This window comes from Ceratocystis lukuohia (genome assembly GCF_044167205.1).
Source record: "Ceratocystis lukuohia strain C4212 chromosome Unknown Supercontig6_pilon, whole genome shotgun sequence".
NCBI lineage: Eukaryota > Fungi > Ascomycota > Sordariomycetes > Microascales > Ceratocystidaceae > Ceratocystis > Ceratocystis lukuohia.
In genome coordinates, this window is record NW_027263525.1 from 73,200 (window position 1) to 86,968 (window position 13,769).

The following is a 13,769-nucleotide window of genomic DNA, read 5'->3' on the forward strand; positions in this document are numbered from 1 at the left end:
CCGTATGCCGATGGTGAATAGTAGTCGTAGCTTAGGCACGGAGAGAGGGAGGACAAAGGGAGACGAAGAAGAAGAATAGGGGGAAGGAAAAAAAGAGGCAAAGGGAAAAGGAGAGATGAAACAAGAAATGGACGTCTACACACCTCGGCCTACGCCGGTGCCGTCTTTTCCTCCGTATTCGCGCCGCAAGCCTCCCCGTCTCCATTCTCCTCATCCTTCTCTACCTTCCGCACGCGTACGTCCTCGGCATCTACTCGGCGCTTGTCTGCGCCAGGGATGGCAAAGCCCATCGAGGCCTTCTTCCGCTGGCCTGGCTTGCCGTGCATATCGTCGAACTTGCGGATTGCCTTCATACTGTCCATATCCTCACTGATCGATGCGCCAATCTCCTTGAGCGCATGGTCGAAGTGCGACTGCCGAAGCGTCCGCCGCAAAGGGTACGTGTACGGCTGGTCGTTTTCGGCATGACGGTCAGCCTCCTCGGTCTCCTCACGTACTGCAGCCATGGCGGCGGCAACGCACATGTTTTTCAGATCAGAGCCTGAGTATAGCGGGGTGCGCTTGGCTAGGGCATCAATAGAGACATCGGCACTGAGCTTCTCGTCGCGTAGAAGAATCTTGAGGATAGCTGTGCGGTCTGATTGTACGGGCAAGTCAATGAGCAGCTTGCGTGGCAGACGGCGCAGGACAGCCTCATCGAGGTCAAAGGGCCGGTTGGTGGCAACCATGATAAACGCATTGGTGGAGCTGATGCCGTCCCACTCGCGCAGAAACTCGTTGATGATTTCGCGATGCGACGTCATGCTGGAAGTGCGCGAGCGACTGGCTAGCAGAGCGTCGGCCTCGTCAATAAAAATTACTAGTGGAGCTAATTTCTTTGCTAGAGAGAAGACAGCTGCTACATTTTTCTCGCCCTGGCCAACCCACATTTCGTTGATGCTGGCACCGCTGATTTGCAGCATGTTGGCGCCGCTTTCTTTGGCTACGGCTTTGGCTAGGAGCGTCTTACCAGTTCCCGGGGGTCCGTACAGGAGACAGCCAGGGATGCGGTCACGTGCGAGAACTCCATAGCCAAAGGCCTCTGGGCGCTGCAGCGACAGCATTGTCAGCAGCTTCAGGGCCTGGATGGTAGCCGCAGGGGCCTGGACGTCTGCAAATGTCGTCTTGATGAGCGATGCGTTAACCAGACCACTCAACAGCTTCTTCTCGTGCTCATTGAAAGGACCTGATGAGGCCCCATTTAGGGGCACAGCCATATCCGGGTTCTGCCAGTCGACTTCTCGGCCACCCCGAGACATGGGGCCAGAGGTGCTCGCCTTGAATGGGTGTGTAGCGCTGCCGCTTGTGCCATCGCTGCCGCTAGCAGACCGTTCGGCTTCAGAGCCTGGCTTAGGCACCGGCACGTGCATGTGCTGTCTATGAGAATGCGACGGATAGTGCTTAGGCTTGTTAGTTGAGGAAGCTTTCTTCAGCTCCTGAGCTAGAGCGGCTTTCTTTCCCACTTCAGACAGCGGACTGTTCTCTGCCTCAAGCTGTTCGTAAACCTCCGAGAACGTCGCGGCTGACACAGCATAGGGGCTTTGTGACAGACCAATGATGCGCTGTGCAAGCGGGTAGAGCTCCGTAAAAGGCACGATGCCCGACCCTATAATAGGCTCGTAGTCACGGCCGAGGTTATCTCTCAGCTCGTCGAATAGCTTCTTCAAGGGTTCTTTGATAGCCTCACGCGACCACCAGCCCTGTTCGCGCAGGCCTGCAAGGCTTTTGCGATAGCTAGCTAAGGCCGAGAAAGGGAGCTGTTTCTCCAGGAACTCGACGTCGAGAGGCTCCTCGGACAGGGTCTCCAAAACGTGCATTAGATTAGCGCAGTTTTGCTCTAGAAAGTCGACTTTTTCAGAGCCGGCCCACTCATACGAATCTAACGCTAGTCGAGGCTCAGCTTTGAACGGGATAAGGCATTCGCTGCTAGCAATTTCTTTGACTGTCTTGACGTATTCTGCTGAGCGCTGTCTTGCCGACGATGTACCAACGAGCACAATCTGCTTGCCCTTCATCCACTGCGCATCAGCCATCTTTCGGAGTCGGCCGATGATGAGAGCGCCTTCCAATGTCATGTTAAGCTCTACAAAGTCGTCGATTTGGATAATGGTCTTTTTGGACTCGCTGTGAGGCCCAGCCTTGGCGGTTGCAGCATGGAGAATGCGTTCTAGGGCGGCTTGGATCTTGAGATTACCCCAGCGGTCTGTGCTCGAAAGCAAATATCCCATGGGCTCCTCTTTAATCTTCAAGAGCTCTTCCTCAAAGGCATCTTCAGCCACATCTTTAGAATGCGCTCCAAACATGAGCTCGGCCAACTGAGCTGGCTCGTGTTCGGCATTCAGGTCTTTGAAGCCAAGGTAGTTGACAAGATCATCGGGTAAAGCAAGCGTGCCATTCAGGAAGGCTGCCCGGAAGCCAAGAAGCGAAAAGGGTCCTCGGGATAGGGCCCAGTCTTGGCCTAGGTACTGGCCAAGGATCTTTGAGAGATCCTGGGCGTCTAAGCGCACGAGATCCGCACCAACCGATGTGGCAACATGCCTTAGGAGCGACCTGCTAAACCGCTTGCCACCATACTTGGACGTCTCGATGACGGTGATGGGCCGCTTGATATCATGGCTGGTCCTGCCTATAGGCCCCTTGGCGTTAAGCTCGACATACACAGCCTTTTCCACTTCGAGAATATCGGTAACTGGATTGGATTTGCCGGACTCTTCGGGGAAAAACGGCTGCTTTTGCAGGATCATTTCAGGGATGAATACTGTAGGAGACTGCATGTATGGCATGGACATCGCCTCGACAGCTTCGTTATTTAGGCTGTCCTCCCCGCGTGAGAAGTCTTCTGGCTTGTTCTCTTTTGTGCGTACAGTGCGATCCAACCCCCAGTAGCTTGGCGCGGATTTGCGCACTGCATCAATCGTCTTGAGAAGATGGTTGGGTGGCGGCAGCTTATTTTGGACATGCCAGGCGTAGAGCGCGTAAGCAGCGCTGAGAGATGTGACAGCCGTACGGCGCTCTATAGAGCCGAGATCGCGATGGAGAGCCTTCTTTAGCTCACCCTTCTTCCATTCTGAAAGGAGGAAATGCAATCTGTAGCGTTCAAAAGAGGGGGTAGAAAGGGGGGTGTCTTGGGATTCGGCAGAGCTGGGAGCATCAGTAGGGGAGGGGACTTCGACAGTGGATTCTGTAGACTGGACAGGTGGATTAGAGTCAGGTTGTTCTGTAGATGGAGTAGAAGCCTCAGAAGAGACGCCAGCCAGTTGGGAGGAGCCGTCTTTTCGTGCTATATCGGAGTTCTGGGTTTCGGAGAGGCCACTTGACAACGGTTCTATGGCTGGTTGGGCGTTTTCTTTGGGGGGTGCACTTTGGGTGATGGGGCTTTCAGTTGGAAGTGGCCCGGGTGTAATAGAATCTTCGACGAGACTGTCTACGGGTGTTTCTGTGGTGTTCACATGCGTGGATGATGGACAACTCTCTAGGGTGTGCGGCCCGTAAAATTGCTGCAGCCAGGAAGCCTGCACTGACCTCCAATTGGGCTCGTCGAAAACAGGCCATTCGGGCTCAGCAAAAGGCTCGTAGAGATGGACATTGTGCTGCACAAACGACTCGGGCAAGTCACATGCCGGCTTTTCGGTCTCTACAAGTTTCTTGCTAGCCCGACGCGAGCGAGACTGTGTGCTTTGCTGAATACGTAGTCGTCGGGCGGTAAGCGGGACACGGCTGGCGGTCTCCAAGCCGTCGGCTGCTGTGGGAACGGAAGGAGAGGGGGTTGAGGAGGGGTCATCGGTGCCGCTGCTGTCGTTGCTGTTGTTGTTATGAGGGTCGGAAGATGGCGCTGGAGTGGACGAATCGGCGCTTGAGGGTGTCGAGTCAGCGGCTGGGCTGCTCGAGGGCGTCGAATCTTGCAGACGAGACGTAGCGTGCAGATTGCGGCGTGAAGCAATGGAGCTTGGGGCCGCTGTTGATTTAGACGCCGAGGTCGCGGCTGCGACTCGGGCGGTTGCTCTTGAGACGGAAGCACACTGGCTCCCTAAACGGTGATAGCATGGCGCAATAGAATGCATTGCAAGCTAAGTTGTGTAGCGGAGAGGCAGCAATGATCAAGCGCGAATGTAGGAAAGGGTTGTAAGAAGCAGGAAAGACACCAAAACGAAGAGCATCCTTCGCTTTGTACAGGTGGTGGGGAGGAGGAGGGGCCACACGGCGATCAAGGAATGGCCCAGCAGTCAATATACGTAAGAGTTGAAAGGGCGGTCGTGAAGCGATGAAAGGGGGGCAGGAAGAACGAGAGATAAGGAGCAGCAGGCCAGTTATCGCAGGGGAACAGGTTAGGAAAGATCAATGTATAATGCACAAAGCACAAGCAAGCGGTTATGGTCCGCTTATGCACAAATAATCAGTGACGTTGGTTTCTTTTTTGGGATCGCGAAAAAAAAGCCCCGCGGCTTTGTGGCCCACTTTTATGTTGCTAAATTGCGTTACACAAGATCACGGACCCACTTTAGTGATGGCAGCAATTGAACTTGAACTTGAATATATTTAACGTCTACGGGAATCACAGAGATCAAACGACGCCGGACTGGTTACCGGACAGAATTAACCCTCTGCAAGGTTCACTGTAGAGTTTTGCCGAGCGAAGCGCAATTGCTCCCAAGTTGCCTTGTTACTCGTTTCCGCTCTACCGTGGTTGAAGTACAAAAAAAAAAAAACAAAAAAAAACAAAAAAAAAGAAAAAGGAAATCCCCAGATATACCCTAAGCCCAGAAGTAGTGGGGCTAACCCCCAACTTCCCCACAAACATTCGTTCCTCTGAAAAACCTGCCACGCTTCCTGAAGTCGTGAAAATCACGAGAGCAAGACGGCAGCGTCCAGTGCAGCCTGGGAAAACCCCCCCAAAGACGAGAAAAAAAAACCAGACTGTGTGAGCATCCGAGGGCTCGTGATATATCCTTCCACTTTTCTGGTGGCCGCTGCCTTGTGCATGTGGATGAGGCGCAAGACAGCCCCCTTTCTAGTGACATGCCACAGTCACCAGTCTATCCGAGGACAGAGGAGCGCAAGAAAGAAAAACAAAACAAAAGAAAAAGGTGCTGACTGTGTGAACTCTCAAAATTCAGTCCTGAGCGTGAAGATGAACTCCTTGAGTTGGAGTGGTGTTGCGGCGATGAGGAGTTGGCGATCGCGAAAGTTGTCGTGAAAAAGGGGGCGATTCGACGACGAGGTTGTCCTCAAAGTTGGGTAGGTGCGGCCTCAAGGCTCCACAGCTCATTGTCAAGATCCATGACAGAGTCAAAGAAGAAGAAAAGAATGAAAGACGCTTATCAGTGTCATAGACGTCGTCCTCCAGCAGCCCGGAAAGAAGGGGAGGCACCAGACCTCAAAGGTACCCCCCCGAGGGTTGTAAGAGGGAGAGTTGTGATGGCAGCAATGGCGAGAGCAATTACTTGATAAAGCAGGACCCTACGGCGGCGACAAGTTACATGCGCCCCTTCATTGAGTATTTGCGCCCCCCTCCGGATTACCTAATCAAGATTTTGCCGTGAGCCCTTGACAGTAGGGAGCCCAACATAGAGATACTAGAGCGACCCCTCCTGTCCGTAGAGGAGGCGAGAGCGACAATGTGAACACCTGCAAATACAGCTCCTATGGCAAAGAGGATCTCCCATGAAGTGGGGAAGAGAGCCTGGGAGCAACTGGGCAAGGAGATAACAGGACTATACGGACTTTTCCTAGAATCCAGACACCACCCAAGTATCTATAGGAAAGCTAACCTGGTAGTAATCCCAAAAATCAAGAAATCCATGTCTACGGATCTCCCCAGTCTCACCAGTGCTTTACATGCTATTCACGTCATCACCACACAAACAGAGCGTGCTACTGCTGAGATATACAAGCTATACGGTTGGAAATGATTTTACCAATGGTAGAATAGGTATTATGTAGTATAAATTAGCCCCTACATCTTGTGGCTACGGACATATAAAATAGTCAAAGGCTCCAAAATGCTCATACGTGGAGTAGCGAAGGCATGGGACCCAGGATAAGTAGAACTTGGACATGGAGAGTAGGGGGAAATAGAGCATATGCTTGCCTTGAGATCTATAAAAAAACAGTAGTTTACGGAACGCCTATGCCACCAAGCCACTCTATCGCTGACCTAAAATGCAAGCTGGAAAGACTCTAGGGCCAGCGCCCTGGGTCTACCCGCGATCAATCCACGAGAAGTATTCATCCAACAGACCTTAAATACAAACTGCACACTCAACATATGTCAAGCCCGCCCTACGCGCTATGCCACCACCAACGCCTCACCCTATAGTATTAGATCCGGAAACACCCCTAGGATCTCGCGCGCCATCTCTCGCTCCGCTAGCTCTGGCGTCATTGCCATTTTCCACTCGTGATTCCAACAGCCCACTTCCTCCTCTAAGGTATCGAGTGTTTCTTTCAGCGGTAGTAAAGGCATTGGATATCCTGGCGGCGCAACCCCCGGCCGGTCCGATCCAGCGCCACGCATAAAGAGACGGCCTCCCCGTACCTCCCAAGACCGGCTTACGTCCGTCTCGATGATACTGGCAAAAGATATCACATTAACGTCATTCTCAGACCGCAGTTTCTCGCGTCGTGTGGGATCAATACCCGACAATATATGCTGAGTGTCAACGCGACCAAGACTGCGCCACTCAGCTATGCAGGACTCCATAGCACGCGTTATACGCACAATGCGACCCAAGTCTTTAACAATTCCACCAACAGCAGCACGCAGATCGGGCTCAAAACCATGAATGCGCACTAGCGGCCAAAGCGCGCGGACCAGCTGGATGCATCGTATTATGCTATGCACCACATAGAGCGATACCTCTACGCTGTTAGAGCGAATCAGATCGTACATGGTCGTTAGCATGCAATCTAGCAGTAATGCGACATTCTCAAGATCCCTTGCTGAAAGATCCCCGGGGACTACTGGCTGGCAGTAGTAGGCTAGAGTGGCACTGGCATAAACGTCTAGAAAGAAAAAGGTATAGGGAAGAGCAATCATAGCTCTGATGACGGCCGGAAACATTTTGGTGAGGACGAACATCCTAATATCCGCATGCTCCATGCCATGCCTGATAATAGAGGCTTCCTTGTCTGTGCTATTGTTGACTAGCGCAATCTTAAAGTTGTTGTACAGGTAGTGGAACAGCTGCGGGACAACTTTAGAGTCGCCATCTCTAAGCCGAAGGCCATAGGATACTATGCCTGCTACGCGAAGTTTGGGGTCCTGCACTGGAGGGGAGTAATCCTTTGTAATCTGATAAAAGAATGTGTCCACAGCGCAGATGTCAGTTGCGTAGGAGCGAATGAGATTGATGATTTTCCGGATGAACAAAACGTATGGCTCGTGTACTTGAGGGCTGGATGAAGAGAGGGCCTGGAGGTCGAGCTTGACCTGTTCCATGACCAGCCGCAGAGTGTTGGAAAACGATGATACCGTCGATTTTCGTGCCGAGACCGTGGATTTACGCAATGAGGTTCGCATCCACGCCAGAAAGACTACAGGCAAAATTTATGTGTTAGTAGAAAGCCAAAAGAGCGTTCGCGGAGCAGACTCCCGTCAACAAAGAAAAAAGCCTAGCTTACATTCAAACAGCTGGTGCTGAGTGCTATATGAGGCGTTTGCGGCGAGTGCGACTGCATCCCGAGGCAAATATGGCTTGCCTCGTCTAAGAAGCTCACTTGCTAGCAAATGTTCGTAGATGACAAACTTCGATGGCTTGCATATTGACATCGCCCAGAGATCCATCACGGAAATAAAGTGAGGCTCGACACTCTCTGGAAGCTCACCTACGTGGGTAGCCACGTACAGCGGAACGTATCTGCGCTGGGCAAGTCGCAGACGATGCAAGTCGCCTTCAAACAAAGACCACTTATTGCCAGAGAAGACATCAGAAACTTTCATAGCACCAATACGAGACAACAGATTAGTAGCCCGCGCACATAACAGAACCAGATTCTCGATGCACATCTCTCGCACCATATCAGTCCCTGAAGACGCTAGCTTAGGCGCCTCCCGCTCCGTCAACACAGTGCGTGCGGCTGCAAACAGATTCGTAGCAAGTTCACGCTGCAATAAAACTGCGTCGCTGCGCCTGACAGCATCAAGAGACGAGTCGCCAGACACAGCGCAATCTCGATCAAAGAACATGCGCAGCGTTTCCAGGCCTGCCCCAAGAATAGACCAGTCCAGCATGGGTGGCGAGTACGTGAACTGGCGGAGTATCTCATTTAGCTGGTAGGTGTTGAGCGCAAAGACAGCCGCCTCCCGCGTCTTGCCATGCCGGAAAATGTCCTGCGAAGCTCTAACAGAGAAGAAGATCATGTCTTTAATGGCAGCTCGATTGAGAGAAACAAACATGTCAATCTTGGACTGGCTAAGCCCGTGGTTGGTCCCTTTAGGCAGAGCAAGTAGCTGCGCCTGCATGTCAGATGCCACAGACTCAAACTGATCCAGAAGCTGTCGGAAGATATTGTTCTGCCATGACATAAACGCACGAAAGACCTTGGGATCCTGGTTAGTTGCAGCCACAAAACGTGCAAGCTGGTTCCAAGCACGTAGGTTCACCAAGCACGCCTCTTTGTGGGATTCCGAAGGAGTCACAAGCTTGGCAATCAGCTGTGCATTTGGCCGCAAGTCAGGCGGCGCAGCCCAAAAGATCGTACATAATAGATCATGGTGGTTACGTAGTGAAGCTAGATCTTGATGGTGGATGTTTTGGTCCTTGAGAAATTGCCGGTTGTGATTTGGCATGATGCGAGCAATTAAATTGCGCACTTCAGTTGACATTTTCCTGTCGTTAAGCTGTTTAATGGCCAGCGCAACAAGCTTGAGGAAGATATGAAAGCACCGATCGCCAGCCTCAACAGACAAAGAGGGACCTCGACAAAGCTCTTCCAGAAACCCTGGGGACTTGAACACTTCCTCGTTCCGCAGATGCGAGAGGTTCTGAGACCCAAAAAAATCAAAAATAAGACCAACAATGCCATTGCATTTAATCCATCCCCATTCCTCAATCAGGTAGTGGCACCGCCCAACCAGCGCTCGGCAATACTCGTTGAAACTTGGAGACTGAAGGGCGCTCCCTTCTCTATAGATGTCAAACACCCGTCGTATGAGCTTTTGAGGAAGAGCCCATCCATCCATGGACTGCACTCGACGCATGCCAGGCATCAGAGCCCCCAAGTCATCAAACTCGCGCAAGGGAAGCAGGGTGAACATGGTTTCCCAGAGCTTCTCAAATCGAGACGCTGCTGTCCCCTGGAGGTCCTGAGGTAAAATCAAAACAGCATACAAAACATCCCAGAACGACATGCGGGGGATGTTGACCGCTTCCAAGATTCGCATCAGAACGACCCACGCATGTAAATAAGTCTCGTTAGCGGGAATGGCTCGCTGCACTGATGTCTCCCGCTGAGAGCTTACATAAAAGTCGTGAAGAGGCTGGAGACCAACGGCCAGCAGAACTTTGATGGTGGCTTTGCTGAGGTCTACAAGCATCGTCTCCATATTAATAGCCTCAGACAACAATTCCGGCTGGCTTTTGCAAATACAGTGAGCAGAAAGCGCAGCTATAAGAATTCTAGTAAGGACCTGAACCACAAGAGCTTTACGCCCAACTTGCAGACCCTCTATTCGCGATCTAAAACTGCGGAATACGTCAAGGATCCGCGAAACAAAGGATAGCCCACTGGCCGGATCCGCAAAAGTGACTGTGTTCTGCAAATAGTTGAGAATAAAATCAGCGCCTTCAATGACCACAGAATCAGGCATGGGGTTCTCGTCAGATGGCCCATTGAGATTATCCAAAATAGAGTCGAGAAGCACGCCGAGTTCCGAAGACACTTTAGCATCCCAGGGACCCCAATGCAAGCCAATACCACCAAACAGAAACGAGACAGTTAGTTTGCGCCCTTTTTCCCAACCCGCGTCATGCTTCTCTACTGCTCTGTTTATGAGCCCCTTGCCGAGCAGCGTATCTGCGTGAAATGAGACATTAGTGCTGAGTGGGAAGACGCCAAAGTGAAGAGTATAATGCGTGCCAAAGGGACCAAGCCCAAGGAGTTTAGGCTTTTTGCTTAGTGCGTCGCGCGCCGGTACAACTGGGCCATCATCTTCAATAACCACAGTCGGGAGAGGGTCGTTAGAACGCAGAAACTGGGGTGCATGTACGTCAACTTGACGCGGCTTAAACTGCTTTCGGACCTTGCGCTTTCTCCATATCGCTGCCTGGTTTACTACTGGCTGGTCGAGATCAAACATGTCCTCATCCTCGGCGAGTAAAGGCACGGCATCCCCCTGGCCTGGTCCTGGATGTTGTGGACCAGGGATAACAGAGGCCATCAAGGCTGGCTTGGCCGGTGCCTTTTTCTTCGTACGCTCGTACAACTCGTCTAAGATCCGTTTGCCAGCCTGAAAATTTGCAACCTTTTGCCTGTTATTGTAATAATTGCTTTGAGAGGCAGTGATGCCCTGCTGGGTAGGTGGAGTAATGTTTGGTCTCTCTCGCCGTAGACCTGCATCGGGTTTCGACACAAACACGCCACCACGGCGTATTGGTCGGCTGACATTCTGACTCTCAGTACCTTTAGGCGCGGGAATTGCAGCAGCAAGGGTCCTAGTGCCATCCATGTTCCAGATTTCTCTAGTTGTTCCGGGCGCTAATGAAGATGCAGAAATATCATGAATGCTAGCGCTGTCCCCGTTAATCGCATCCAAAGAGTCCCAGAGAGCTGCGCGGGGCGTGGTGTTTCTAGCGGGAGGCCGAGAGGATGGAGGCTTTCGGGATTTAGAGACAGAGAGGTCCCTCTGCTTTATTCTTCCTTCTTTCCACTCGCTGAGAACTGTGTTAACGTCTTGATTGTCCCAAACATTTGCAAGCTGAAAGACCTTTCTGCTTGGACTCGTGCGGCCATCTCCGGCGGCGAGTCTAGAGCGCCGCGCTGCCAGGCGCACGAATCTCGGGGCATTTGCTTCAAGAGTATCAAGGATGCTAAGTTTAGGTGGTGGGGCCTTCTTCCGAGGCTGAGAAGTGCGAGCGATTTTATTACTTTTAGAACGAGAAGGCGGCGGCTGGTTGCGAGTCGAAGACGGCTTTTTCCTAGCGCTAGACTTGGAAGCAGGAGCAGGCGCGTTCCGGGTGCTCGAAGAGCGGAAATGGGATGTTATAGAGGGCTGGTTCCTCGATGCCACTTTCCCGGCCCTAGATGATGAGACAGAGGTCTTCAGGCGCTTCTGTCCTGCGCTGCCATTGAGACGAGAGGATTTGGATGGACGCTTGCGAGAAGCAGACATCATCTTGTCTATAATATCTTCTTCCATATCAGAAGAATCGCCGTCTTGATTGCCAGGGTAGTTGTCCTGGGTTTCAAAATCATCCACGTCCAAGGTGTCTAGCGAAATGTGTGTTTGTACATAGTCTAATCTAGGAAGCGCAGCTGGTTGCGAATCTTCGTCATCCGAATCTTGAATGGATTGCAAAAAGCTGTCGTGGGTTCGGCCCGTGCCAATCCTTGTTTGAGCAACTCCACGCTTTGGCGATGTAGGTTGGCGTCTAGTGGGAACGGTCGCATTTGCCTTCCTAGCAATCTGTTTTTGCTTCTGCTTCTCAATTTCATCGGCAAGGCGAAGATAAGAAGGCGGCAAAACACCACGGAGACGCCGCCCGAACTTCTTCAAGGCAGCGTCAATGTCCTCTTCTGAATCAAGCTGCTGCTGATTGTCCTCCTCAACCTGGGTTTCTTCTTCTTCTTGTCCACTGCTGTCCCCTTCGTTATTAGAGTCCTTATCAACAGCCACTTCATCTTCCGAAGAGCTCTGCCGCCTGGGTCTCTTGTGTCTAGCTGAATATGCATTTTGCAGGTCAGAATTTGCATTTGTAAGTGGGCCTATACCGGGCGAGCTAGGGATCACTATAGCTGTGGATCCTTCCCTACCCTTGGCTGTCGTTTTTTGTGCAGGGTGAGGTAGGACCTGCAGTTCATCGTCTTGGTTGAAATCATAAAAGTCATTAAAAGTGTCATCATGCGTAGTTCTATCCGCGGTCTTGCTTGGTGTATGAAATGATATTGCAGCCTGAGAGGAGGGCCGCAAGCGTCTTCGGGCTGAGGTATTGATAGGAGGGCTACTCGACAGTAATATTTGATCTTGGGCCGTAGCATATGGGACAGCAGTCCCCTCCGTGCTATTCAATAGAGCCAGACTATCCGGAGAGTCAGCCCTGGGAGCTGGCAGCCGAGCCCGCTTCTTGGACTGGCGAGCCGTGCTTGGTGATGACGGTCGCTTGCCCTTGCGGGGTGTCCTTGAAGAAATCAAATCGTCTAAAGTAGGGAGATCATCAGAGCCTTGCGAAGCAGAAGGGCCGATGGTTTGAGAAGCAGGAGACGGCGATCCGCGATCAAGCAGCCTCCGCATTCTTCGCGGTGGATTTTTGGTCGACGAGGATGTTAGCAAGTTGAGCTCTTCAGCACCAACTACCAAGTTCTCAATATCATCCTCAGGTAATGGCGCCCCTTGGCTGTCTTCTTCGAAGTCCTTGTCCTGAGAATCGCTTTCTTCTCTCCGCTTGCGAGAGTCCTGCGAGCTCTGTGCAATACGCAGGGGCTTCACACCATGCGATTTCAGCTGCTGATTGTAACTGGCTATTTCAAGCAGATATGGATGCTGCTGGATTGGTTTCCGGGGTCTAAAAGTCCGTTTGGGAGCCTCATTTTGGAAACGCAGAAGTTGTTCAGGCGTGGTTTCAGCCAGCAACTCTTGGGTAGCAGATGGCTCGATCTGAGAGGGCCCGGATATTGGACTGCCGTAAGGACTAGAACGTGGAAAGGACCTAGCGCTAGCTGTAGCGCTGGGAGTCACTGAGGGAACATGACCACCTACAGTTTGGTGGGCATGAGATGCCTGTAATTGAAGAGGGGCTTCGCTATGGCCTAGCAGCTGCGGCGTCAATTGTTGGGACGAAGGCTGCGGTGGAAGTTCCACCTCCTGTTCATCAATAAGCTCGACATTCCCATTACTTGCGTTATCTCCGGTTGTGTCAAGGTCAGTTTCATTCAACGGCTGAGATGGGAACGGCGGTTCGGGCCCTGCTAGGGGGTTCAGCGAGGACTGCACCAAATCCTGGCTTCGTGAAAGCTCTCTATCCGGCCTAGACTCTGCAGATAGAGTCCTAGGAGGTGAGTTCTGGAGAGGAGGCGTTGCGGATAGCCATGATAGGGGCGATGAAGGAGTATGTTCCAAGGGTATCACCCCAATTTCGGAAGATATATCACCTGGCAGTGGCCGTGGGCTTTCTGCTTGAGCAGGAATTTGGTGTTCTGACGATTGGGGGACATTCCAGATATCGGACTCTATAGAGCTCTGGGGGTGGGCGTGGGGTTGATGCTGAGGCCGGGTCTTTGGTACAGTCCGTAGTGATGGAGTTGTTGGCGAAAACTTGGGCGAGGTCGATAAAATCGCGCGAGACGGGCTATCGGAGCCGGAGTCATCATCGTCTTCGGAATCGGGAACGACTCCACGCTCTTTCCAAGGCGTCATTCCGGGAGAAGATGGGATGTTATATTAGCACCAGAGTAAGTAGCATTGCAAGCTAGAGGCGCGTGGCGTTATTTTAAGCAGAGCTATTGAGGAGGAAAAATGGCATGCAACAATCACGCTTGGTGTGTTTTAGCAGGATACTATCGTCATTAGGCAAACT

General features: G+C 52.0%; 2 protein-coding genes across 2 annotated transcripts; both read right to left on the reverse strand.

Moving 5' to 3' along the window:
* Positions 1–149: 149 nt before the first annotated feature.
* Positions 150–4,100, reverse strand: HOO65_060020 (Protein MSP1; the record flags this gene model as incomplete). The annotated part of the gene is made up of 1 exon (XM_071001038.1): positions 150–4,100. The coding sequence occupies one exon, from the start codon at positions 4,098–4,100 to the stop codon at positions 150–152; it is 3,951 nt and encodes a 1,316-aa protein (XP_070857370.1).
* A 2,249-nt stretch (positions 4,101–6,349) lies between these two features.
* Positions 6,350–13,609, reverse strand: HOO65_060021 (Protein mms22; the record flags this gene model as incomplete). Its single annotated transcript, XM_071003576.1, has 2 exons — positions 6,350–7,572; positions 7,660–13,609. 2 exons carry the CDS (start codon positions 13,607–13,609, stop codon positions 6,350–6,352), a joined length of 7,173 nt encoding a protein of 2,390 aa, XP_070857371.1.
* Between the last annotated feature and the right edge of the window lie 160 nt (positions 13,610–13,769).